Source organism: Zeus faber (assembly GCF_960531495.2).
Source record: "Zeus faber genome assembly, chromosome: 1".
Lineage (NCBI taxonomy): Eukaryota > Metazoa > Chordata > Actinopteri > Zeiformes > Zeidae > Zeus > Zeus faber.
The window spans coordinates 18084593-18112073 of record NC_137193.1 but is presented as its reverse complement, the minus strand read 5'-3'; the positions used below and the strand labels follow the sequence as shown (position 1 = coordinate 18112073).

The following is a 27481-nucleotide window of genomic DNA, read 5'->3' as shown; positions in this document are numbered from 1 at the left end:
CTGCAGGTGGTGCGTGTGCGTGTGCAGCGAGTGGTGGTGTGCGTGCGTGTGGCGGTACGGCGGGAACTTGTGGCTGAGCAGCGCGGCCGTCTGCGGCGGCGTGTCCAGGTCCATGTCGTCGTCGTGGTTGCCCACGTCGACGCCGGCCGACAGCGGGTCGTTGTTGCACGGCGGGTTCTCGCTGTCCTCCTGCGGGCTCATGGTGCTGTAGCCTGCAGAGACAAAAAAAAAAAAAAAAAAAAAAAAGCAACACGATGCAAATTATTTGTGGCGTACGTGAACCTTTAATTGCCGTCGGCGTTGGAATTGGCCTCCAAAGCCCCGACGAAAGGGCCAGTATAACATGATGAGTTTCGGAGTACTGGACAGTTCACAGGCCAGAGATACTACTGCCACACGGGAGGTGACGCAGTTTACATCTGACAAGTTTCAAGACATTTAGGGAGTTGCTATGGTAATAAACACAATTCTATGGCTGCGGCTGCTATGGAGAAAAAAATATATATATAAATAAATAAAAAAAGGGTTCTGAAACCCTGAAAATCAAAAAGGGGAACGCAACCAAGGCTTTCAAAAACACGGATGCTTATCGATGCTTATTATGATTACAATGCACATTTACATATTTCTAATCACTGTGGCAGCCCTGACCTGGTTCTGTGATCTCACACTCCGCCGATGATGTGCTGCCGTGTCTATAGCTGACTAAAAGACGCAGCAAAGGGTGTTGCTGAGGGGGAAGAACGCACTACTTAGAAGGGTTGTGAATTTGTTTTGGGCCATGTAGCGTCAATACCAGTTGTTATGAACGAGACGTTGAATCTATACATTGAAAACCGCGGGGGGGGGCACATTAGCTCATCTTTTTGCATTTTTTTTTTTAATTTCCTTTTTACAGGATGGGGGTTCTCATCTTTTATTCATTAATCAACCAGGATGAACTTACTTGAATATAAAAATCGAGATGATTGTTCCCCCCCCCCCCCAGTTAATCTCAGATTTCTGGAGTCTTCGACGTGGGCTGTAGTTTGGATATTCGGTGATTATTTCATGCGGCACGCGACGTGAGCCACACACATGGATTTTTACAGAAATCAATGCTATGTTAAAAGCCATCCAGGCAGTGACTAGAAATAGAAGATGTTGGGAGGAAGTAGCAGAAAAATAGATGGATAACTAGATAAACCAGAGAGCTGAAAAACAAGTCAGAGGAATAGTGTTGGTTTCAGTAAATTGAACAATGTTGCCGATTTAAAAGTTGTACCATTATGTCATAACGGGTACAAGGCCAGTCCAGTTTCATCCTAGGGATAACTATATAGCCGCATCAGTCAGTGTCCCTGGTCTCTTGCGGTTCTGTAAATTTGTGTCTGGGTTCCCTTTTGTTTTTTCGTTCCTCGCGTATGGAGAGAGGTTGCTTCCAGGCTGATCAAAACCGCATAAAAGGACATTGTTGACATAGATATACATATGTGAATCCAACTGGAAAGGCAGACATTTTCATGAGTTACCTCCGCCTGGCCGGCTTTTACTGTAGTCCCTCTCTTTTTAAAAGAGCAATAGACAACCTTTTTTTTCCCTTTTACTTATGAAGTTGATTGCAAAGCGTACTGGCTACAGAATAATGACACCATCTTTGTTTAGACTGGTTCCCTTATAAGCCTCGGTATCACTGTACAGTACAATACAATGAGTTGAAAACTTGTCTATTGCCCCTTTAAGCTTCCGATGGGATAACAGCACGACGCAGGGCCATCTTTTATTACTGCTCGGCAAATAACCTTTCAAGGCTTAAGTACCTCATTAATTATGTTCAGGGAACATCTCTAAAGTTTCTGAAGATTAAACCTCGAGAGGTACTGAACCAAATGATGTGTGAATGAAGGAGGGAGAGGTGGGCAGGAGCGAGAAAGAGAGTCCTCCCGTGAAAGGATGTGAACGCTGTGAGCGTTTGTCCATCTCTTTCTCTTTCCATCTCCAAGCAGGATCGCTCCACACTGGAGGAGTCACAACCCTGGAAGCGTTTGAAACTCACTCTGTAAATATTAATCAGGCCGTGCCTGTTATTTTCCTGTCACATTGACATTTTGTCTCGGAATAAAGAACAACAAGGGAAGAACAACAAAGGATAAGCAACATCCATATCACTCAAAGGTTGGCCAACAGCGAGCTCTGACATAGAACTACTGAAATAAATGAAGTGGAAAGAACTGGATTCCTTCTAATCTGTTATGATCTAACCGCAGGCGTGACACTGTCAATTTGACCCGTTTTCACAGCGTCAGGGCTGTCATTTATCTTCAAGGATATTGTCGTCCAATAACATTTCTTAAAGATTATACATCCCTCAATATACTAACTGCGATGTAACTTTGAGCACTTTCTCCCGCAACATACAGGGGTACACTCCTGTCTTAAAACGCATCGAGTTGTACCTTGAAGGTTGAGCGTTTCGTAATGTACTGTGATTCAGCCGTGAGTCAGACTGAGTCTTTCTTCTGGGGTTTTTTCAGGAGGACTAACTGAGCTTTGCAACCGAGCGAAGACAAGCTGCACTTGAGAGGCAAAGTCCATGGAAAAAGCAAGACGGAGAGAGAGGAGTAGGGTCTCAGGCAGATGTGTGGGAGATGGCGGACGGAGGACCGAGGAGGAGACTTGAAAGAAAAGCCGGCGAGGTTGCTTCAAGGTGACAGCTCGGGCGCAGTTTATCCTGTTTTCCCCCCGGGAGCCAAAGTCTCTCCCACAAGCGCCAATGAGTCAGACAGAGCCCCTCGACCCCGCCGCCGTCCTATCGTCGTGACAACGACCAGAGCTGCGAGAGGCAGAAATAATGAATTCTTTCCGCTGCTCCCAAACTGTGGTTTAGAGCGAATCGGAGAGAAAGTCTACGCCTGAAACTCCGGTGTAATTGTGTGGAGACTCGCCGGGACTAGGGGACGCCGGCTTGGCGAGCGGATCCCCGGCGGAGCTAGGAACAGGACGGAGGGTAAGGACCAATCCCGGAGCTCATGGTTTGCAAATGGCGGCAGGACTATTTCTTATGAAAACCTAAAGCAGATGCAATGTGATTCTTCCTCTTGAGTTGGTGGCACACTCAGGGCTGTAAAGTCAACTGAATAATTGCAATTAACTATTTCATTGTCTCAGTCAAAGTATAAGCCTTTAACAGCGTAATGACACGCATCCAACACATGAAGAAGTGTCATATATTGGCGCTTAATTCTCCTCATATCAACTGATGGAAACACTCCAAATTCACATTGGCTGACAAATCGCTTGACATTTGGATGAAAACATAATTATCGAATATAGCGATTTATTTGCGACTAGCTCAAATAATTGGCATCGGGCGATTAGGTCATAGTTGTGACAGCTCTGGTCACAGGCTTGTTTTGACTGATTTACTGACACAACACAAGAACAATATTAATTTTCAACCGACTGTAGTTGAAGGTTTTGATACGATGTGACCGAAACACAGCTTTTTCACCCGACTCAGCGTGCCGACCTGCATATAAATCGCCGCGGTAGTCGGGAGGGGTGTTGGCGCCATCTGGAGGTGGCGAGAGCCAGCACTGGCAACAGGGAGGGGACGCAGCTGCAGGAGATTCAAGTCATTAGGAGAGTCTTCAAAAGCAGCAGCAACTTCACCTCTCCCCTGACAGCGAGGCTGGACTCCCACTCCGGACTGCACCAAACGTTTGTGGCTTATACGTTGTTTTGGCTTCTGTTGCTTCTGCTTTCTGTGCCTGTCTTTTGTTGCACCTGCCTCCTGGTCTCTCCCCGGAAACCGACAGCAGACTTGTGACAACAACGGTTTAGTTCGTTTTTTATACAAAATTTAGTTTGTTGCCCCATGAGCCTCCAATTCAATCCCAATTTCTCAAATGGCTGGAGAGTCAGCGCAGCGTCCTCTTACCGCAAACGCGACGGGAACCGCCACGCACCCAGAGCTGAGTGCGTGTGCGTTAAACGCTCCAACACAGCGATGTGGCTGAGTATGTGTGTGTCTGTGCAGGGCCCCTGGACGTTGGGTGGGAGGATGACTTGTCGGGCGAGCGAGGAGAGCAGCCGCAACTTTGCTGTAATCCCTGACCCGCCGACACCCCCTCCCTCCATTAGCTCCATAATCTTCCTCTCTGCTCTGGCTTTTCCATCTTCACTCTTCCATCACCTCGTCCGGAGGAGATGCTCTCAACCCTCTCTCTCTCTCATTATGAGTTATGCAACACATGAGTACTACTCCCTCTCTTATTCTCCATATTGTACTTTGTTTTGCTCCTTCTCCGCGACTGCTTGGTGCAAATTGTACACCACAGGAAGGCGGGTTTGACTGTTCTTTCATATTCTGCCACATCCCCCCTTTTCCTCTCTTTCTTCACACGCTTGGTAAATGCGTGTGAAAACACTTTTTTTTTTTTTTGGCCATCTCTACCCTCCCTACCCCCTCCGCATTCTGATGTAATAGCTGTGCAGAACTGGGAAGGTGGGCTCTGACCAGGGCTGTGACCAGGCCCGCCTGCATTCTCACAGGCCACCAGCAAACGCCCAGTTGTTGGGAACCTCTGCACGAGAGGACATTCCAACTCTGTCGGTGATGGTCGAGCGGCTTGGGACCGTGTCCCTCGGCTCAAACCGGCGGATAAAATCTTTAAATCCAGCCCCTTGCAAGATGTTAATCGGCCGCATATCTTTGCAGATAAGACAGGTCAATTTATCTGTAATCGCCGTTTGGCGGGCAACTGATAATCCTCGCAAAGAAAGTGGCCATTCGTGCCTGCTTTGACCGCGGTGTTGACGGAAATCCAGTACTCCCCCTCACATGCTGAGGGTGGGGGTGCCGAGACAGACGCCGGAGAGTGACGGACGGAGCAGCAGAGCACAAGGAGCGGCACACAGACAAAGCTCATTCACTTGCGCGCACAAAGAGGATGTATGTGGACGTATGGCGGAGCATTTTTATAAAAAATAATAAATGTCTGCTGAAACACTGCATATTTCAGATTCAAACATGTTTTTCTTTTTACAATTCGAATAGCAAACCCTCTTTTCACACCTCTCTCTTTCCCAAAGTTTTTTTTTTTTTTTGTCCTCCACCCCTTGTCATCATTGGTTATGAAACAAGCAACGGAGATGCTCATTTCCATGGATTCCATTTCGATTGTAACAACGTGGGCAGTTCACAGCTCCATGAGGAAGCATGAAAAATGGAATAAAAAAATATATATTAAAAAAAAAATCTTGCATGTGATGTGCTGAGGGGAAATAAAAAAGCCACAATTGGGCCTTATTCAATGCAATTCAACAAGGCTGTGAAGCAGAACAATGAAGCATGTGAGAACCAGGCTGTCTGAATAATAAAACACTACAAATGAGGTGACGGTGCATTGGAAAGACATCCGTCCATTTTACTTTGGCTCATTTTCATCACTTTGATCCGTCCGACTGGATACATTTACAGCTGTCGTCGTAAAGTTTGAAGCTCGTGAAAGAAAAACCTCCTTACCGTGGTCGCTCTCCGTCCCTGAGCGTCCCCAGTACCTCCGCCGCCGCTCGGGGCTGTGGGTATGTCTCTCGATCACCGCCGCAATGAACCGAGTGTTACTGACTGCGGGGGGGGGGCACAGAATAGAGACATGGTAAGATGGTATTTGTCATGAAGCACAGCCCAAGAGTCAACTACCATCCCCTTTACTGACTCCATGTCCAACAAGGTCTATCAAAAGATGTTGAATTTTCTTTAAACGCGTTGAGAATAAATGAGTCTGATCGCAGAACCAATCTGGCCCCGAGCCCCAGTCACGTGAAGTCAGCGAAAACCCGCTAAATGGAAGGGTTTAGGTTCCGACGGCACTCACTGATTCCGCGGTCCTCGTGGCTGTCCTCGTCCCGCTCGTCCCTCTCGTTGTCCAGGTTGGACATCCTCACCGACATTTCTGGAGGAACAACAGTAGAACAAGAAGAGGATGGGAAGAGGAAATTAGACGGATGCTTCAAAGTATGAATAGGGCAGGATAAAAATATATCTAATAATAATTATACTAACAATAATAATTCGGAATAATTTACGTGAATGCAGTGGGATTTCCATCAGCTAGACCTCCCTGCGGTGTTAAATAATGCTTTTGGAGTGGAGCGGGTTTCTCTGTGGGGAACAGCTCTAACGCTGGATTCCATTTAGCTCTTCATAAGGCGGCTACACTGCCTCATCCGTCAAGAGGAAAGCCGCTGTGCGCGCATGCCAAGGTCAACTGCACCGCGGTTAGCGCAGCGATACGAGGCCGCAGAGCCACAACTGGAAGTTAAGTGCTTGAGGAATATCTGGCCGTTTAAAAACAAACAAAAAAAAAAAAAAAAAAAGTCCCTTTTTATGTTCGGATCACGTTAGGCTGGACTACACCGGCCTCAAATTCCAGATTTACTTTAGATAGCTATGATTATTATTAGAATTCCGTGAATTTCACTTGTGTGTTTGACTAAGGTTTTTTTGTTTGCTTTTTTGAACCATTTTTGGAAAATTGTTCCATTGACATCTCCAGGCACACGGGCCCCCTTGTTTATATCATTTCATTCACTAAGTGGCGGTTTCGTGGACAGATTAGGCCTAATGTGGGACTAAATCTCACTTTTAATCTGGACCAACTAAAATGGCCCCAGTCATGACCTTCTCAGAAATGGTTTAAAATTGTCTTATTTCCAAAAGGAAGATTAGAGATAATCTAGGTCTGAGTGAAGACTGAAATTAAACCTGGCAAGAGGCAGGTTTATGTTTGGGTTAATGGGTGTGGCCTCCAGGTCGACCTTGACAATAGAGAACGTGGACGATGAACATGGAAGACCAGCACCAAGACCAGACAGAAGGAACTGACTGGTTCTTCATCACCTTCGTCTATGACTTCCTAGTCTCGGACTAATTTATCTAAAATCAAGCAACGTCTCAGAAAGGCAACTGAGAAGTAGGATTATCTTAGTCCTGATTTAGATTAAACCCCATCTGCGAAACCGCCCCAATATGTTTTTCCTGCACGTGTAGTTATTTAATAACATGCAGGTTTTTTGACAAACAAACATTTCACCGCTGATTTACGCAGAGATGTTTCTACCAGAACACCATAGCCTTTCCGAGACTATAGTCTCATGTGTATGGAGGATCAAGTCTTTTGATCGCCCGCGGTCCCGTGCACGTTATTTCTGACTCCGTTCCTCCATCCTGCGTTGTGCCTACCCTGCGCAGCCAGCGGTGACATGTGCTGGTGCGAGCGCCGGTGGATCTGGTGCCTGTAGGCATAGACGGCCAGCACCAGCACCATGATGCATCCCATGATTCCTCCGGCCACGGGTCCCACCGGGGCACTTTTAATCATGTTCAGAGATGCCACCTCCTCGTCTGGGGGGGGGGGGGGGGGGGGGGGGCGAGAGAGAGAGAGGGATAGAGAGAGAGAAAAAGAGGACTGGTTAGTAAAAAAACGGCTACAGAGGAAGCGTGGCGACTATTCAACAGCCGGAACGGCAAACAATTCCAAATCGCACAGAAATCTTTGGACATCTCTTTGGCGCTGCACCCCTTTCTCCATATCTCATTAGGGCGAGCTGCCATGAAACTGGGCGATTAATCTCCAGGGCAGGCTGCCCGCTCTGCTCATATACAGAGAAGAAGAGACCAAAATAAACAACACAAACAAATGAGACAATCAGAAGAAGTCTCTGTGATCCAACAGAAAAGTGACAATTTCCTCGGATTAACTTAAGTTGGACTTTTAGGATGCCAAAGTATTTCCACTGAGAGGTCAGATGACAGAGGCATACATTACGTCTGGTGTTTCCACTCACCTACGACCCCCACGCCGTCCACGTAGGGGCTTTTGGCGCCAACGATGCCCCCGAAGCACTCCTTCTGCAGGGCGCAGTAGGGCTTGTCCAGGTGGGTCTTCCCGTCGCTGTCCACCATGCACCACTCGCAGTCCAGCACCCCGAAACAGTCACTGCAGCAGGACGCAGGTTAGCGGGTCAGAAACCCCACCCACCAAACCAACGAGAGAACACCTTGCTGCCTTCCATGGAACTGGAACTCTCCTGCAATACGCCTTTGACTGTTTGGTGTTTCTACTGATATTCCTGTATATTCTCATTCAAAATTTTCATTTCTATTAGACTGTTTATCTTTTTTTTTTATTTCCAAGTTATGTCGCCCACTGGGCACCTTTTGCCCGCCGGGACACCATGAAAGAGGAATCCTTTATTTTGAGACCACACTTTAGGCGTCTTCTTTTTGCCCTTGAAGGTATTTTGAGGGAGTACTTTCACGCCTGCCATAGTGGAGTTTTCAAGTTTTCGGGTAAAGAAGGAAACGTGCCAACCCTTTTTAGGCAAATTAGGACAAATTATTTTGGAGCCAGTACCAGAAAATTGTACACATTCAAATTGAGATTGAAGCCCATAAGCAACAGATTGAGGCTGAATAAGAATCAAGTGTTGTCGTTTCATGTGAATTTGAGTATCGCATCGGAAACTTTTATGATATAGTAGAGCATAGCGGGAGCTCCAAATGGATTAGAATAGAATACGAACGAAATAACGAGAGCTGCAAACAGCTATGAGCAAGCCCTCACTTCGTGCACGTCGGGGGTGCTGGCGGGATACCGTTTGACACAGCCGTGCACTTTTATACATCAAAAGTATAAAACGTGTTGTTTCTATTGCCAGCAGACACCACTATGACCATGACTCAATATTGGCACATAAAGGTCTTGAGGCCTGGACTCTTAGCAAACCTGTGAAGTTTGGGGCAGATTTCACCATGTACAGACGAGTTACAATCCACTTCTTGCGCATCATAACTCAATGCTACCATGTTTATGTCTTTAGGCCGGGACTCTTAGAAAACCTGTGAAGCTTCCTGCGAACCCGTGTGCATATCAAGTGACCCCAAAGCTGAGAATGTCCATGAGCCTTCGTACGCTGCGTGGTTGGAGTGTTGGCCGTTTGAACATAATGTGTGATGTGTGCGTGTGTGTTGCTGTGTGTGGCTGTGTGTGTGTTACCTGCTGGTGTATCTCTGGCTGCAGCGAGTGTTGATGCACTGGGGGAGGGTTTCGTGGAGTCCAGGATCGATCACATTCATGCTCAGGGGCTCCTGGTGCACCTCGCAGCTGGGGTTCCTGTGACCAGAAGCAGGTAGGCGTGCGCATGCAGACACGCGCACACACACACACATACACACGATCAGAATATCTCCATCATCACAACCACCCCAAATAGTGAGCCTTAAACGCACTTAAAAATAAAAAACATCATTCATCCGTGTGTGGGCTTTATCTAAACTCAAAGGGAACCAACAATGCGACCCTTGACAAACATACAGATGAAAGCCTGACAGATTTAAAAAAAAAAAAAAGAAAACAGATAATTGCGCGGGTTTCCCGTAATAAAAGAAAGTGGCATCTGAATGACTGTCACGCTGTCGACAAAGGACAGAAACGCAAATGGAAAGACAAAGAGAAAGACATATGAACAGGCAGAGAGACGGAGAGAGAGAGAGAGAGAGAGAGGGAGAGTATAAACAAAGATTATACGTACAAAGACAATGTAAAAAAAGAGAATGAATAGAGTGAATAGACAGAATAGACAAAGAAAGAGACTGACTTGTGTTCGATGGATCACACCTAAATGTTTTTATTTCCTCTTTTCTCACATTGGAACAACAGCAGACTGCTGGGAAAGGAGCACAGCACAACACTGCCCAGGGCTCTACGTGTGTGTGTGTGTGTGTGTGTGTGTGTGTGTGTGTGTGTGTGTGTGTGTGTCCCGTAATCGACAGACACCGACCTGTTCTCGGCATAGGTGAGGTTGCCCGTACACTCGTTGACCTCCAGGGGGCACTCACACGGACACTCGCATTCATTCTGCTCCATCCTGAAGGACAAAAACAACACAGAAATATTCAGTGTCAGATAGCGCACATACAATGTTGGTTATGAAGTGATAATAATAATAATAACAATGAATCTTATCTTGTGCATGTCATTTATTTATTTTGATTAATAATTTGGGATGATTTTGCAGTTTTTGCGTTTATTGAACTTAAAGGTATGCAAAGTATATTTATTCAACTTAAACAAACATTTCTTTACAACAGTAATTTGTCATTTCTAAAAGGTTTGTACTAGTATGACAATTTCAGGTCTATTTTCCATCATCCTGTCATATTTCTGTATTTTTATTATGTACAGTTAACTGAGTCTTTATTGTATATTTCACCTTTTCTCCATATACTGCAACTTTTATTCCTCATTTTCATATTTTTCTTCAATTTTTTGTTATTTCATTATATTATTTTAGTATTCATTTCACTGCCTATTAGTTTTGATGTGAGCTGAAATTTCCTCCCGGGGATGAACAGAGTATCGATCTATTCACTGGACACATAATTGTCATTAGTTTCTAGGTAAAACTTATCGTCTGTGTGGATCTCTTTGTGTGTGTGTGTGTGTGTGGGTGTGTGTGTGTGTGTGTGTGTGTGTGTAAGAGAGACCTGTGGCAGTTGAGGCAGAGTCGGTCCACTGTGCTGCAGGCGCAGAAGGCCAAGGAGTCGCACGTCTCGTTGACGATGCCAGCGAAGGCGTTGGTGCCAGGAATACGAGTCAGACGGTATTTGGAACAGTGGCTGCCATGGACCAGGTTAGTTAAGTCACCCTTTGTGTGTGTTTGGGGGGAGAGAGAGAGAGTTGTCACATGCAACAGAAAATACTCACAATACTAATGTGTTCTGGTTGTAATACCAATAATACCCGCAGGGTGGCACCAAAAGTCCAGCAGGGAAAAGGGCTGAGGGTGATCATCTTGGCTCAACTGTTTTATTTTGCATCCACATATCCAGTCATCCATGTATCACACTACAATCTCATGAATCTATAATTATTGTTAAAATATTTCAGCTAATAACATATTTTTTTTCAAAATCATACACAACATATTAATAACATTTACATTTAGTCATTTAGCAGACTCTTTTATCCAAAGCGACTCACAAGGGAGAATAACATACAAGCTACATTGCGTCAGAGACATTAGTGTAACAATAAATACTGCCAGGTAGTGCTAAGTAATTGTAAGTTAGGAGAGGAGGTACTCTCTGAAGAGCTGGGTCTTCAAGTACTTCAAGTATTGTATTGGACTTTATTTGGGTATGAATTGTATGGGGCTCAAGTGTGTGCGTGCGTGTGTGTGTGTGTGTGTGTGTGTGTGTGTGTGTGTGTGTGTGTGTGTGTGTGTGTGTGTAAAACTCACCACGATGCTGGTATTGAACTTGTAGAAGCGCTGCACCGTGCGGTCGCTGAAGCTGTTGCACAGGTTCTTCTTGACGAAGTTGGGATGGTTCAGGATGTCGTTGGCCACCAGCGGCTCCTGCCGGCACGAAGAGGAGAGGAGCAAGAGTGGTAGAGAGAGAAGGAGCTTAATTCATTTGTTTAAGTTTAGCGTTGCGGCGTACGTTGATGAGGACCACGCTGCTCTCAGTTAACGGGTCGCAGGGAAGTAAATGACAGTTTCCTTTAACTTTGGGTGTAAATGTGGTTTATTTCACTCAACTGTGAGCTCCCACTGAAATTGATACTGTTCATGTGTTCAACTGCTGTCAAATTGGAACCCGAACGGTGTGATGTGCCTTGTCACTAATGACCATTTACATGGACTGACCTGCAGGGGGCACTGCAGGAATGAATACACATTTGAACAGCATCAACTGAAATGGCGCTGGTGTTATAGAATGAAAGAAACCAATTCAAATAGCTCTGAACATACATGTTCAAAAAATTTCAAGTGTTATCGTGTTATTTGTGGTGTTTTTGCTTTGTGTTTGAATGCATGCTTGTGTACCTTGTGTGTGATGTGTTGCTGCTCTGCAGGAGCGTGACCTTTGGGGTCAATGAGTGTGGGATGGGCCACAAGGTATCCTCTGTCCTCCATGATGAAGCACCTACACGCACACGCACGCACACACACACACACACACACACACACACACACACACACACACAAATATTAGACTCCACATTGAGAAATCATGAATTGCGAACAATGAGGAAGGGGCTTGCTTTAAAAAAAACTCTGTCCACTACACAACCTGATCAACACATTACAAGAATGCAAGGTCGGACTCCTTGTGATCTTTAGCCCTTTTAACCCTTTGTTTAGCTGAAGGTGTCAAATTTGACCAATTGTCCACGTATACACCTTTACAACCGCTCTCCCGTCCCAGCCCAAACACTGCTCCACACGACTTCCCCACACCCACACACACCCACACACACACACACACACAAGCTGCCAAATCCTGCCCAGTTCTGCTCTGCTTCTCACCCTCAAACCCTGTGCCAAATACCATACTATTCTTTACACAGACCTAGTGCTCTGCCAAATACAGCTCCTTTCTCCCCGACTCTCCCTCTGAGATAATCCTGTTTAATACAGCCCCCCGAATGTGGCACAAAGAGAGAACGACAGAGGGGGAGAGAGGGGGGGTGAGTTTGAGAAATGGAGGGAGGAAGAGAGAGGAGCAGATTAAAATGTTTTTGTTAGAAAAAGCAGAGCAGGGTGCAGAGGCGAGAGGAGGCCCGGTGCCCCGGCCAATACAAGCAGCTCCTTTTCCCTCCTTCCTTCTTTCCCTCCGTACGCTCCTCCTCTCATCCTTCAATGTCACTGTCACCTCATCAATTTCTCCCCTTCCCTTCCCAATGGAGGGAGAGGAGGAAAGAGGGAGAAGTGGAGAGAAAAAGATAAAAAAAAAAGAGAGAAGAGGAGAGAAGAGAGGGGGAGAATAGAGAAGGGAGGGAAATGTGAACAGGGGAGGAGGAAAGAAAGAGAAGAGAAAGAGGAGAGGAGAGAACAGAAAGAAGGAAAGAGAGAAGCGAAGCGAAAGAGAAGACAACAAAAAAAGGAAGAAAGGAGGAAATAAGATAAGAGAGAGGAAAGAACAGAAGAGAAGAGAAGGGGAGAGGAGGAGACGAGAGAGCGAAAGGAGGAGAAGAAAAGAGACAGAAGGGGAGGGAAAGTGGCGAAAGACGGAGAGGAAGATGAGAGAAAAAGAGGAGCGAAGCAAAGAGAAAGAAGTCAGCACAAGAGAGGAGAGGAGGAGAGAGCGGGGAGCCTCCTGCTACCTGATCTTGTTGCCCTTGTCCTGGTTGCAGATGGGCAGCAGGTCGAGCAGAACCTTGTAGAAGTAACGCAGAGTAAAGTCGATGCCCATCACCGCTACCGCATACCCAGAGGCCATCTGAGAGCTGGGGAGCGAGGGAGGGAGGGAGGGAGAGAGGGAGGGGAGAAAAGACGGAGGGATTTCATCAGGAAGAAAATACAGAAGCAGGTTTTATGCGGCCTGTGTTAATTTGCGCTGTGCTAAAACTTGCACACAAATGATGTCGCATTTTTATCTTCATATCTCTATCGCAGAACCTGGGGTCCAGCCGAATACTGCATCGTTCACTTCTCACAAACTATAGCTATTAGACACGATCTCGATGTTTATAGCACAAAATTCCAGACTTCCAGTCATGCCGATGTATTCTGAAATGGTGTTCATCAACCCTTGTGAGATGCCTTTTGGCTTCAATGCCGTAGAAATGTCAACACAGTATCTTTAAATGATCTGAGTTAGTGAATTGTGACAAACCATTGGAAACATGATGAATAAGTCAATGATCAATACTGATCATTGCTGTTTACCTGGAGGCGTGGATGGTGTGACTGATGGTGACCACGTAGCCGGCCCCGCCCACGTCCAGGTACGGCCCGGTGAAGGTGATGAGCCCGGGGTTGGCCACAGCATGCTGGTACCTACGCAAACAAAACCGCAAGATCACACAAAGCCTAAAGTGTTAAACCGCAGGAAGACCTCCCTGAATTTTGTCTCCGGTAATTATAATTCTTTGGCCTGGATATATATATATTATATATATATATATATATATATATATATATATATATATATATATATATATATATATATATATATATATATAACAATTTAAAAAAAATTATAAACTTGCTGGTCAAATTTCCACTCCACCGCACCAGTGGTGCGCTCAGCACCCGCACCTAAGCTGTTGCGCACTGGCCCTCACTTTCATTGTGCCACGGGGTTTGTTTGCGTATGTGAGTCGATCTGCCAGGCCGAGTACATCTGGTGCCTACACCGGTAGCAGCGGGCCCCGTACCTCCCCGAGTTCCAACGCCCTCTCTCTCTCTCTCCGCGGCTACCCCAGAGCCGTGGACTAACATACATACTGTTATTGAAATGTAACCGATAAGGTAAAAATTTCTCGGGTAAGATCAATTATTTTGGGATACCGGACCAAATTTTACGACAATGGTGTAAAAATGCAATCGCACTTTGAAACTGTGGGGGCACCAAATCCCAAAAGTTACATAGTGCTGCTTTAAAAGTCCACATACAGTACAGTGGGAGAGATGAAAATAATAAACTGGAGACAGAGGCGGCAATCTTTCAATATTATATGGGCGACTTTGAACGTATTCAAAGTCACAAAAAATGTGGTGATGATGGCTGTGATGAATGGAAACAATATTTTGAAAGTCAGGAATTTAGTGTTACAAAATAAGGGCGACCAAATCTGATGTCGTAAATTTGACATTATTTTGGGGATGACTTCTGGTCCTTTCAGAGATACCAGAGGCAAGAAATATTTCATAATTTAATATTATACGATCACTGGTAATGTGGACATATCTTGTGTCACACGACTATATCAATATGAGATTCACAAACTCAAAAAAGTCAACAACATCTAACTACTGTGTTGGGAATTACTTCCATCACTCTGAAGGAGCTGGGAACTATTTTCAGGTATCAAGGTTACACACACACACACACACACACACACACACACACACACACACACACACACACACACACACACACACACACACACACACACACACACACACACACACACACACACACACACACACACACACACACACCATAAACCCATTGCTCCCTCAAAACACACTCATACACACACACCCTCCGGAGTGAACCTCACCATTGTCTACGAGTCGGGTCGAAGGCTTTGTCCATCAGGGAGCCCGGGTAGATCCGCAGAACTCCGTTGGGCGTTGCTATGTAACGCCGCACAATGTAGCAGTTGAGGCTACTCATTTCCATTAGTGTCATCCATTCATCCGTGACGTGACTGGTTGCCATAACCTCGTTCCTGACGGAAGACTGGAGGGAGGGGGAGAGAGAGAGAGAGTATGAGGAATCAAGTTATAAAAGGGCCAAGGAGACTCGAAACATGAGGTCATGAGTTTGGGCTGAAATTGCAGCGAACAAGCGAAACAATTTGAAACATTTCCAAGCTATGGAGGTCTGACATAAAAGTAAATAAAATTGTAAAAAAAAAAAAAAAAAAGTAAAAAGATGACTAATGCTGCAGCTGTGGATCTACGAGGACAATCCTGTGGGGCTCCGGCAAACCTCGCGGAGAAATTAAAGCAGTTGTACATCACGTCTCGTCAACGACTTATATGACACGATCGTGGCAACACTGGGGCAAAAACTGTTTTTAAGTGAGGCGGGGTTTGTGGAAAGTAACAGGGAACAAACCCAAACGGATTTGAGAGAGAAATATATATATATATATATTTTTTAAACCCATCCCTCCTCCACCCTCCACTTTCAGAGGGGGCTTAGTGGGTTTCAAAGGAGGTGATGGGGTCACGTGAAGGGACAGGCGGGGGTCTTTATGAGCGGTCTGGGAAGCGGCGTTGTGAGGTAGGGGTTTCACAGTGGAACGTCAATACCGCACCTCCCCCACCTCCCCCACCTCCCCCATTAAGCGGGGGGGGGGGGGGGGGTTCACATTGTCGAAGATGTAGAGCTTTAACAAGGTGGGGAAAAAAAGCTTCAGATTGTTTCTCACAAAAGCTGGTAAAGCCATCCCTCCCCTCCCAGTCCCAACAAATAACGCAACCCTTACAGCATACAAATCAAAGACTCATTAGGTGTGTGTGTGTGTGTGTGTGTGTGTGTGTGTGTACACCTTAAGGCCCGGGTTGGCTATTAGCCGGGTGTTGTCGCTCAGGTAGGCGGTGTAGTGCTCCACCATGCGCTTGGTCTCGGGCTGACTCAGGTGCTCGTAGGGGGAGGAGAAGCTGCCGGCCGCCAGCATCACGGTGGGAGACTCTGACGGAGAAAGGACACAACGGAGGATGGGGATGAGCTAATGTTGGGCCTTGGAGAGAATAGATGAATATTTGAAGACATTTCCGTAGACGTATTGACGGATTAATTGCTTGAGGAAACAAAGCTATCCTAAAAAATGACTAAAGGGTATTTTCTATTTAAAAGAAAAAATCCAACACAATAGGCAATTAACGAAATGTCCATTGTTGATTGATTCATTGTCGGATTTTGAGCATGAACTAGTCCAATTGGTCTTGTTATTGTGGCCTAGACAGTGTGCCCGAAGTAGTATTATGCATTAAGATACTATGAAAAATACTTTGTGCAAAGGTACAAATGTAAGACAAAATCTACTAAACTACAATAATGTGAGTATCTGGCAATCTTACCCCTGTTTAGGGGGTCTGTCAACATGTTATTACTTTTCTTAAAAAAGAAAAATACAATAAAAATTAAGTTGGTAAGCTCAAATCAGAAGCAGAAGTCTGTTTATTGGTCAGGAATATTCTGGTATACAAGGACTTTGAGGGATTCCAGCACCAATGGCATTAAATCAGAGTTTCACATTAACACTCTAACACTTGGCCGTGTGCCTACACAGTCTGAAGCCTGAAGGGTCATAGTCTTGTTCCTCCACCTCAACCCTCAACGTCTTGATAGAGTCAATGCGATGGAGCTGAAAGAGACGCTGCGTTTCCTTCCTCTCTTACCGACGGTGGCGAGCTGCTTGAAGTGCAGGCAGGAGCTGGGCTGCCCCAGCAGGTCCAGGCGGTGGTATAGCAGCTTGGAGCTGGGGGCCGTGTTGAGGTTCTTAAGCTGCTTCACGGGGATCTCCGGCTGCACATACACGATGCACAGGATGAAGGACGTGTCCTGCACCTACGGAGACCAGGAGGACAGACACACGTTGGTTTTTCTTCAGATCGGGGAGGGACATAGAGCAGAGAAGTGATGTTGGTATTCCACAGAACAATGTTCTAAGGCAGTGGCTCTCAATGTGGGGTGTTGAGACCCCCAGGGGTACTTCAAGAGGTTCCAGGGGCTCTGCATTACAACGATTCAGTGTTGTGCATCACTGTTATATAATTTACAAGATGCTAGCACTGTTAGAGAATGCACAATAATTACTGTTTTGAACCTATTATCTCTCCCTGACTATAGTATAATAAACAGGTGAGTAATCTTCTCAGATTGGGCTCCCAGAAACTATATGTATCAAATTGAGGGTCCTCGATGTTGAAAAAAGTTGAGAATCTGGACATTTGGACATTACATTAGTGACCGAAAATCACTTAATTTGATGATAATCAAGCTAAACAGACAGGATCGTGTGGGAAAGCCAATGAGCCCCTCTTGCCTCTTACGCCGCTGAGGTCAGCCTAATGGTTTGAGAAACTCTAGAAAATAAATGAACTAGTGAAGAAAGCTGCCAAAGTCACAGTGAAGGCAATGCATTTGAACTCTCACATAACTTGTTCTAAATACAACAAAATGTCATAAGTGCTTGAAGTAAGGTAAAAGATATATATATATATATATATATATATATATATATGTTGAATACCCAAAACAAGTGTGCTTTATTGACTTGGAGGGCAAAAAATAGAAATGTCAAACAGCATTAAAAAGGCAAATTGTTTCAATATGTTTTAACTGTCAGGCTGCAATTTGTTCCTAAAACATGACATTCTGGGGTCTGGGAGCAAAAGACTATCCTGGAGAAAGACTTTTCTTCTCTTTTGTTTTTTGGGGTATACGAGAGAAAAGCAGGCCTGAAGCCAAGCTGGGCCTCAGACTGACAGACTAAAAGTGACAGATTTACAGTGAGGAGGGTGAAAAGACGGGGAGCACAAAGCCCTGGTGCATTTTGTTGATCATTTTACAGTGGAAAATTGAAAGAAAAAGACAGCAATATTTTTCTTAAGCCAGAGTTCATTTTCTGGCAGAACAAGGAGGTGAATAAGAGAATTGGCTATATAAACAAGTTGAGTGTCCTCTACGTACCAGCTTCCAGGCATAGCTGACGTTGTAGGCGTCCTTGCTGGGGTCCCGGAGCCGGTTGGTGTGCCAGGACAGCGAGGAGTTGACCGGCACGGCGATGACCTGGCTGCCCAGAGGGAGGCTGCGGAGAGGGAACCAGGCTGTGTTAAAGAAACGTAGGAGTTCCTGAAAGTTCGCTTTAGGGATGGACCGAGACTGGTATTTAGGCTAAAACAGGTTATCTGTAAACTAAAATATTCACAACGCAATAATCTATTTCCAAGAGAAGAACCGTCATCATCATGACATTTTGGATGATGGTCCTTTTTTTGTTCATTTTACACCTCTGTTATAGTACAAGTTTATAATAGTGTAATATTACATATCTATATAATGCAGAAGAGCTATGTCTTGACACTGAGCACTGGAGCACTCAAAATTCAGCTAGAAAGTAAATTTACCTGAACTCAACTGTTGGAAACGCACCTTTTACCTGATGCATAATTGCTAACATTGGCCCAAATTTGGCCCAATATCCCCTTGAAATTTCAACAGAAACATATGATTGTGGATTCTAACTCTTTAACAAAATGCCCACAACCAACCTAAATACTTAGTAGTATTTATAGTGGCGATAGTTCATTTAGGGGACAGGCTGATATCAAGGCTAAAATAGGGTGTATAAGGTATCTGTGAAACAAAATATTGCCAGTACAAGAAGCCAGCACCGAGAGAGCATATCTCAAGATTTCTGCTTCTTGACACAGGATCATGAATCAAGATTCCTCTATGACATAAAAAAGGGACCATATGTCAATCATTATGCTCTTAAAAGCCCAAACTGATGGTATAAGTTCATCCTCTTCCATAAAGGGATTGGATTGGTACTCTGTATCTGCTGATAAGTTCAGTCTTCAGAACCACACCATTTTGTCTGACCCTTTAATAATCATTCTCCACACTCACCTGAGGATGCTCTGTCTGACGACAGGGAACCCCGGGATGTTCTCGTAGTGGATGATGTCCGTGTGCAGCGGCGGCTCAGTCATCAGGTATGGCCGTGTCAGGGAGGGGTGCATCAGGGTGTACCCTGGAGGGGAAACCCAGAAAATAAACACCAGAACAGGGGAAAGGATGTCTGAACCAGTTACTGAATCGCTGTTCAGTGTGAAAGCTGGCCGAGTGAGGGAGTTATAAAAAGTAATATTTCCCCTATGGTAGGAAACGGCAATTTTCTTTTCTATGTGGAAACACACAGGAGAGTTTGCTAACACGGTTTCAGAGGAGAAATCTGGATATTCGTGCCTAAAGAAATATCATGCGTGCATTACATTTATCACTTTCAATAAACCAGACTCATGAGCATTAGAAGTGTCCCAAAAAAGGCAGGTTTACTATTCTGGAACCGTAGAGCTGCAAGGGCTACCCCCCCCCTCTCTCTCTGATGAGCCTCAAGACTTCTGCACGGCATCTCAGCGTATGTATTTGTTTGATGAATTTGTGCATCTATTTGTATTTAGAGTGTATGTTTGTTTGTTTGTTTTGTCTTTTTGGCTTTGCCTGTATTTGTGTGCAAGTTTGACAGCGTAACTTTGCGTGTATCCTTCAGTGTGCATGTGTGCTTTCTATGCGTTTCAGGCTCTAAACATCAGTGGTAAAAGCTCCGGGGGTGAGAAATTACATTACATTACATTACATTTCATTTAGCAGACGCTTTTATCCAAAGCGACTTACAATTGTTCAAACACCGACGGACGCAGCCATCAGGAGCAATTAGGGGTTAAGTGTCTTGCTCAAGGACACTACAGCATGCTAGCAGCCAGGAATCGAACCAGCAACCTTTAGATCACTAGACCACCAGCTCTACCGCTTGAGCTACCATCCAGAAAGCCCCTAAGAGACTGGGGGGGGTGGGGGGGGGGGGGGGGGGTCAGCAAAGGCCATGTGTCTGCTACAAGGTGTAAACAAACAAAATGTCTTGGCTCTCATCCACAGCTTTGGCAAACACCGTGCATGTGGGCTGCGTGTGCCCGTGTGTGTCCACCTGGCACAGTGGGCCTGTGGGAGTGTGTGTGTGTGTGTGTGTGTGTGTGTGTGTGTGTGTGTGTGTGTGTGTGTGTGTGTGTGTGTGTGTGTGTGTGTGTTCTCGAGTATGTCTGTCAACATATTAGGGTAAACAGCTGTTACAGGCAGGTGCTGCATGTCCTGGAGGAGAATCCCTTTTCCTAGGTTTAAAAACAGTGACCACAACAACACGTCACTGGATGAACAGTGGAGGAACCAGGCTGGAGCCGCACCGGCTGATGTTCATGCTTCAGTTGGAACGCGCTCACATTCAATAGATGAGTACTTACTAGCTAGCTTGTAACCAACCAACTAACAAACTCACTAACTAACTAACTACCAAATTGCAGACTAAGTAACTAACAAACTAACTATCAACTTCCAGACTAACTTACTAACGGCTTGCAGACTGACTAACCAACGACCTTCAGACTGGGGTTGTCACGATTCAGAATCGGAATGAGTGTTCGATTTCGAACTTCAAAATCACAAACAGGTTTCCGCGATCCACCCAGGGTAATATCGTCAGACATTTTGACATGCTGCTGCTGTGGGACAGGCAGCACACTACTTCCACTTCCTGCCAGGGAAGTTCCGCCCCCCTCTCGGCTCTGATTGGCCAACATAACTGGGGGGTTGGACAGAGAGCGGGTGACAAAATTGGTGACATCACAGGCGGATTCCGCATGGTGGTGCTGCCCGTTGTTTGTTTCCCGCAGCGGAACCGGTTATAATTCTAGCTTTTCGCGCAGCAGAGTGGAGTCAGATTTCACTGTTCACAGGACAAGGGTAGCGGAGGATTTGGCAAAAGCTTGTCCAGTGTTACCGGTAACACCGGCGCTGTCATGAGTTTATTAACCGGTGGGAAATATTCCTCACCGTGGCATCCCTAGTTCTCAACGGCAGGGGACATTGCGACAGCTGAAAGAGCATCCCTCTCTCCAGGGAATGTGAACATACTTATCTTCTTCAAGAAGAATTCTTAATTTGTAGAAAATGTAAATGACATTAGTCAGCACATAAAACCATGTGTGTAAATTTGTAAATTGTTAATAGCGTGGTAAATGTTCAATTGTTTATTATTCTAGGGTCTAGTTTTGATAAAGGTATTCACTGTTCAGGTGTGCATATTTTTGTTATAATGTTATAATTGTTATTATTCAAATAAAAGTTACTTATTGAGAAACATGTGTTTTTCTTTACAAATCAAAACCCAATAACCTAACAATGGCATAGCCAACAGGGCTGAAAAAAAATTTTCAGATCAAAAATCGAATGGAAACCTTAAAATCGAGTCAAAGTCAAATCCAATCATGGATTCGGAGAATTGTGACACCCCTATTACAGACTGACTAACCAACAACTTGCAGACTAACTAACCAAGCGACAACTTGCAGACAAATTAACTAACCAACGACTTGCAGACTAACTAACCAACCAACTGACAACTTGCAGACGAATTAACTAACCAACGAACCAACCAACGACTTGCAGACTTACTAACCAACGACTTGTAGACAAATTAACCAACCAATCAACCACGTGCGGACTAACTAACCAACCAACAACTTGCAGACTAATCAACTAAATGTTAATATTCAAATAAAAGATACTTATTGAGAAACAAGTGTTTTTCTTTACCAACCAACCAATGACTTGCAGATTAACTAACCAACCAATGACTTACAGACTAACCAACTAACCACTTACAGACAAACTTACCAACCAACGACTTTCAGACTAACTGACTAACCAAACAAACAACCAATCAACAATGTAACTAACTAACCAACCAACCAACGACTTGCAGACTAACTAACCAATGGTTTGCAGACTAACCAACCAACCAACCAATGACCTGCAGACTACCTAACCAACCAACCAACAAACCACTTGCTGGCTAGCGAAATTATAAGGCTCAACGATTTAAGAAAATAATCACATTGATTTTTTAGACTAATATTGGGATTGCGATTTAGAATGTGATTTTTTTAAGTTCTTTATCTTCTGTAGTATTCACTAAACACAAGCAATAAATCATTCTATAGTATGACCAACACAACATTGGATACAGTCAACAAATTAGTCATCATTAGTTTAACTTCAAGCCTTGTGTTTGTTTGAATCTGAAAATTTACATTCAGAAAATATGCAGTGTTTCAGCAGAAATGTATAATTGTTTTATAAAAATGTTGCGCACATACGTCCACATACACAGATCGCTGCCCCCTGTGCTCAGGGACAGCTTCACGCTCTTTTTTTTCTCTATTACATACAAAAAAAGGTTGAAATAAAACAAAAACAGACACATTATTCTGGAAGAGGCTCAGTCTGGACTCTACAGGTGTTCCAGGCTCTGCCAGCAGCACACGCCCCGCACAGCGCACCGTGGCCCCGGGCCTGAGCGCCGGGTCTCACCAAGGGGCAGTGCAGAGGGTTGACACAATCACCGCAGGCGGCAGGGGGACACATAGAAAGTGTCCCCATTACACACTTGTTTTGTTCAATCAGGAGACGTAAAATAAAAGCACACTGTTCTGGCGTGCCGGTCAGAGGCACATCATCGTTGGCGCAAGCATCGCTAGCACACGCATCATCGGTACCGTCAGAGAGGGAGACAGGTGTGTAAATTGTGCCCCGATCGCTCCCTATCCGCACCCCTCCCCTGGGATGGCGCGCTAGGGAGCCGACCCTAGACAGCCCTATTAGATTGTGTGACATAAAAAAAGAACACCATTGAAAATTGCGTTCTGTTAAATTACAATGTTGGTTTGAAATTAGATTCATCATTTAGCCCTACTAAACCACCAAGTGACCAACTACTTGCAGACTAACTAACCAACCAACCACTTGCAGACTAACTAAATAACCAACTGACAAACAACTTACAGACTAACTTACCAACCAACCACTTGCAGACTAACTAAATAACCAACTCACAAACAACTTACAGACTAACTTACCAACCAACAACTTGCAGACTAACTTAATAACAAATAACTTGCAGACCAACTAACTAAACAACCAACGACTTGCAGACTAAACAACCAACTAACTTAGCAACCACTTCGTAACAACTTGCTGAAAGTAACTTAGTTTGTTACTTTCTTACTTTCCACCAAGCTTCCTGTTTACACTATAATTTTCTAATTTTTTAAACAGGAAGTAATGTTGAACGGAAGAACACTGAAACTGCTTAGCTCTAACCAGAGGCTCCACTCTGACTCCAAATCAGTGAAACATACTTTGAGATAATTGTTGCACGGAAATTATATTGATATTAATCTAAAGACATGGTCATGGTCCTTATGGGTTTGCGTAATCGAAAAAAAGTCGGAGATAACTGTAGCATACCCAATGAAAATATAGTATCTTTATAGTATCTTTCTTTTCTTAATTTACTGGCCTCCAACCCAGCCTCTGTTTACTTAATGTCTAATTGGCAGCAGAATGTTTGAATGCCAGCTAATTAGTTTAATGGGAGTCATTCGTAGCTGTTTGTTTACTGAATGGCTGCAATAAGCCCGGCGTGGTAATAACCCATAATTGGTTCGCATATTTATAACAATAACAACCTTTTGAGGATCTGCGGCCTGAATAAATAGTCTTATTGACTGGTATGGTGGCGACACAAACAAAGCTCTCCTCAAATGGCTCACACAGAGCTATAAAGTACACTAAACCTCAAAATCCACTTTCCAAAAGGGGTCAACTATGCTCACACAGGAATGTTTGTCTGGGCTTGATCTGTGCTTGCGGAAACTATTTTTCGGTGAGCCCGCATGTGATAGCATCTCACTAGACTACAGGTGCTTCCTGGGGTGGGTCAGTCAGTTGGCCAGTTGGTTGGAAGGCCACAGTTGCCATTTTTATCATGACGCTCAAAGCAATTTGCTTTGACCAGCCAACCTCTGCTTGCTCGTTTGATCTGCTCTTCCCAAAACTCTGAGATCTGCGCTTCCCCCACTCAGGAAAAGGTTGTTTAATCCTTTTTTGAATAAATGAATAGGACTGCGTGTCTGGGCGGACCTTTGTTATCGATAAGGAAGGTGTATGAGGCCAGCGAGTCTTGGTAGTAGGTGACGTCCTCCAGGATGTAGGCCAGGTTCACGTCCACTCCTACAACACCCAGCAGCAGGTTGCCAAAGTAACAAGGTCGGCTAACAGTCATGATAAAACCTAGAGAAAGAAACAAATGCATAAAAGAGTTTAATCAGTTCAGCCCAACTGATTTTATTACATTCAATTTCAGCTCAACTCAATCAATCATTCCCCAATTGGTTAAGATAATTATAATTAAGTTCTTCCAATAGTCATTCGACCAGAAAGCACAACTACTGCAGGTCACTGCCTCTCGTGTGTGATTGGTTACTTCATTGTGGGGTTTTATTGTGCCCTCCACGGCAGCACCCACCGTCTCCCATGGGGTCTGCGTAGGGCAGGCTGAAGCGGGCCAGGTCTATCATGCGGTTGGGCAGGTTGATGTAGAAGCGGCCCACAGTGGTCTCCAGGTTGCTCAGCTGGTTCAGCACCATCATGCTGCCCTTCACCACAGGCAGCGCCGATGTCCCGCCCGCCGAGGAGGCGGAGCCTGAGGGCGAGCGCTCCCGCTCCCTCGCGGGCGCACGGTCCACGCCGTACTTTCCCGAGTTCTGCTCGGCCAGGTCACGTAGGAAGGCCAGCTCCTTCAGCCCCGTCACGCCCTCTGAGAAAAGGGGGGGGGGGGTGAGAGGGAGGGAATTTGAGGGAGAGAGTGAGAAAGAAGGGAAGGGGGTAGAGATACAAATCAATTAATTTAATGAATACATTGAATGTATATTTGAGTCAAACAGACATATTTACATGTATTTCAGTGGTTGTTTAATCTTCAGAGGGACTTAAAGTAGGGATGTGACTGTATTTAATGTTCACGGTATGATAATCATACTACTCAATATCACGATTTTCGGTATATCGTGGAATCAGGTTTTCAGCTATAAAAAATAAAACCACAGTGTATTGTAATGTAATGTATCATATAAACATAATTATATATTATATATATATGTGATATATCATTTATTTACATTTATCACAACAAATTTGAATATTATAGTACAGGTCTTTCAGTAGGGTGCAGATGTGTACCAAATGCCAAGTAGGCTTGTTTTGCGCGCAGAACCCAATTCAAATCAGAGTTCCAAGGCGAACATTAAAGTTGCGGACTGTAAACTTTTTAGTCTCTGCCTCGCACATTGAGCTCACTAGACCACAGCACGTTTAGCATAGCTCAGCTAGCCCAGGCAAGCCTCTGGCTAGCGAACGTCATGGCCAATGCAAACGAAAAGTTTGGGAACTGTTTCCCTGTTTGGGAACACTTCAGCTTCCCGGTGAAATACAACAATGGATTAAGACAAGTGGATAGGACTAAAGCAGTGAGCCGACGTGTATGTTCAGTAGTATGTTTCTTGCAACACGTCAAACTCACTCACTCATTTGATCGGTCGGGGGTTAAAAATAAAGAAAACTCTCACCTACTTTTGGTAGGTGATTTACTCTCATGTGAGTTATTATAGTACTATTTCATATTTGAATTTCACATACCATCACATCCCTAATTTAAAGACAGGAACTCGTCAATTAGTTATTATTGAAGGCAATTGACAGTTCTTTTGGCAAACACAAAGTATTTGTTGTTTTTTGTGACAACAATGTAAAATTAGATAGATTGGGACCGTTCAAACGATATGAGCATAAGACCCACACCGCTAACATCTTTCACACATGCTGGCCAGGAACTGTGTGCGTCTGGGTCATGTACTCTGTTATTCAGAGTATGGCACGTACACATACGATCCACACCATCTGTCCAGGCGGCTCTCAAGGCCGCAGATTATAACATCCATAAAACCCGCCATACTGCAAATTTCATTAACCAGCCAAATGCCCTTTCCGGACATTGGACCGAGTGAGAGTTTGCCTTTCCGAACACAGAGGTCAATTAGAGGAGATGAGAGATAACTGTGGGCGGACACATTTGCAGCTGTTACCTGCAGCATTTGGCAACATGACAACCTATTGGGATATACAGTATAGGGAATAGGGGAATGTCTGCCAATGTCCAATCACTGACTGGATTAGGGAGGAATCATGTCTTAATGCCAAGGCTGTTCTCAGTGGATCACAGTCTTCATTGGGGCCTTGTCAGGATTTACACTTGTTCTTTGAAAGAGGATCTGGCCTTCAGTTACAGGGTTGGTTCACTTTTGAGTCAAGTGATGAAAGAATATAATGAATACCTGCAGGTCATTTGCAAATGAATGTTTTTTTCTTGATTTTCAATTATTTAACCTTGGAAAAAAACTTGGAATTGCATTAACTATACAGAAAAATAATTTTTAACAAATGGGTTTGTCACTACCTCACCACCTTTTTAATATTCCAGAGCCCTGGGTACAAAACTAGATCGCAGGAGGAGCTACAACTAAAGAGTACCAAGTGTCTCTACAGAGCTAGGCAAATCTGCCTTTGGCTACGTCTAACTTAAGTACTCTCCAGGACAAATTAAGACTTGATTGTTCTATGTTTTTAAATCACTCATTACAATTCCACTCGGATAACCTTGCTTTAAACGTACTGTATACACGATCAGCCACGACATTAAAACCACTGACACGTGAATTGATTAACATTGATCATTTCATTACAATGGCACCTGTCAAGGGGTGGGATATAGTAGGCAGCAAGTGAACAGTCCGTTCTTGAAGTTGATGTGTTGGAAGCAGGAAAAGCGGAAGGATCTCAGCGACTTCGACAAGGGCCAAAGTGTAAACTTCAAAAGGACAGGTCTTGTGGGGTGTTCCCGGTATGCAGTGGTTATTACCTACCAAAAGTAGTCCAAGGAAGGAAAACTGGTGAACCGGGTACAGGGTCATGGGTGCCCATTGGCTCAATGATGCACGTGGGGAGCAGGGTCTCGCCCATCAATGTCGGATCCCACAGAACAGCTACTGTAGCACAAATTGCTGTAAAAATAAATGCTGGCTATGATAGAAAGGTGTCAGAACACACAGTGCATTGCAGCATACTGCGCAGTGGCAGAGTGGTCAGGGTACTGATGCTGACCCCTGTCCACCGCCGAAAGCGCCTACAATGGGCACGTGAGCGTTAGAACTTGACCATGGAGCAATGGAAGGAAGGTGCCTGGTCTGATGAATCACATTTTCTTCTACATCATGTGGATGGCCGGTTGTGTGT

General features: G+C 44.7%; 1 protein-coding gene across 2 annotated transcripts in view; it reads right to left on the bottom strand.

Moving 5' to 3' along the window:
* The window catches only part of cachd1 (cache domain containing 1), a gene marked incomplete at its 3' end in the record, with an annotated part of 87505 nt that overhangs the window by 39 nt on the left and 59985 nt on the right, over nt 1-27481 (bottom strand). For both annotated transcript variants that reach the window (XM_080016689.1, XM_080016690.1), the window contains exons 9-27: nt 24660-24950; nt 24275-24424; nt 19148-19271; nt 18206-18323; nt 16912-17080; nt 16059-16201; nt 15060-15241; nt 13720-13830; nt 13155-13277; nt 11875-11974; nt 11287-11403; nt 10532-10692; nt 9826-9912; nt 9042-9158; nt 7831-7982; nt 7226-7387; nt 5859-5936; nt 5507-5608; nt 1-212 (exon numbers count right to left, since the gene is read on the bottom strand). The exon at nt 1-212 is cut by the window's left edge and continues 39 nt beyond it. In XM_080016689.1, the coding sequence (XP_079872815.1) occupies nt 1-212; nt 5507-5608; nt 5859-5936; nt 7226-7387; nt 7831-7982; nt 9042-9158; nt 9826-9912; nt 10532-10692; nt 11287-11403; nt 11875-11974; nt 13155-13277; nt 13720-13830; nt 15060-15241; nt 16059-16201; nt 16912-17080; nt 18206-18323; nt 19148-19271; nt 24275-24424; nt 24660-24950 (2699 nt within the window). The remainder of the gene's footprint in view (nt 213-5506; nt 5609-5858; nt 5937-7225; nt 7388-7830; nt 7983-9041; nt 9159-9825; nt 9913-10531; nt 10693-11286; nt 11404-11874; nt 11975-13154; nt 13278-13719; nt 13831-15059; nt 15242-16058; nt 16202-16911; nt 17081-18205; nt 18324-19147; nt 19272-24274; nt 24425-24659; nt 24951-27481) is intronic.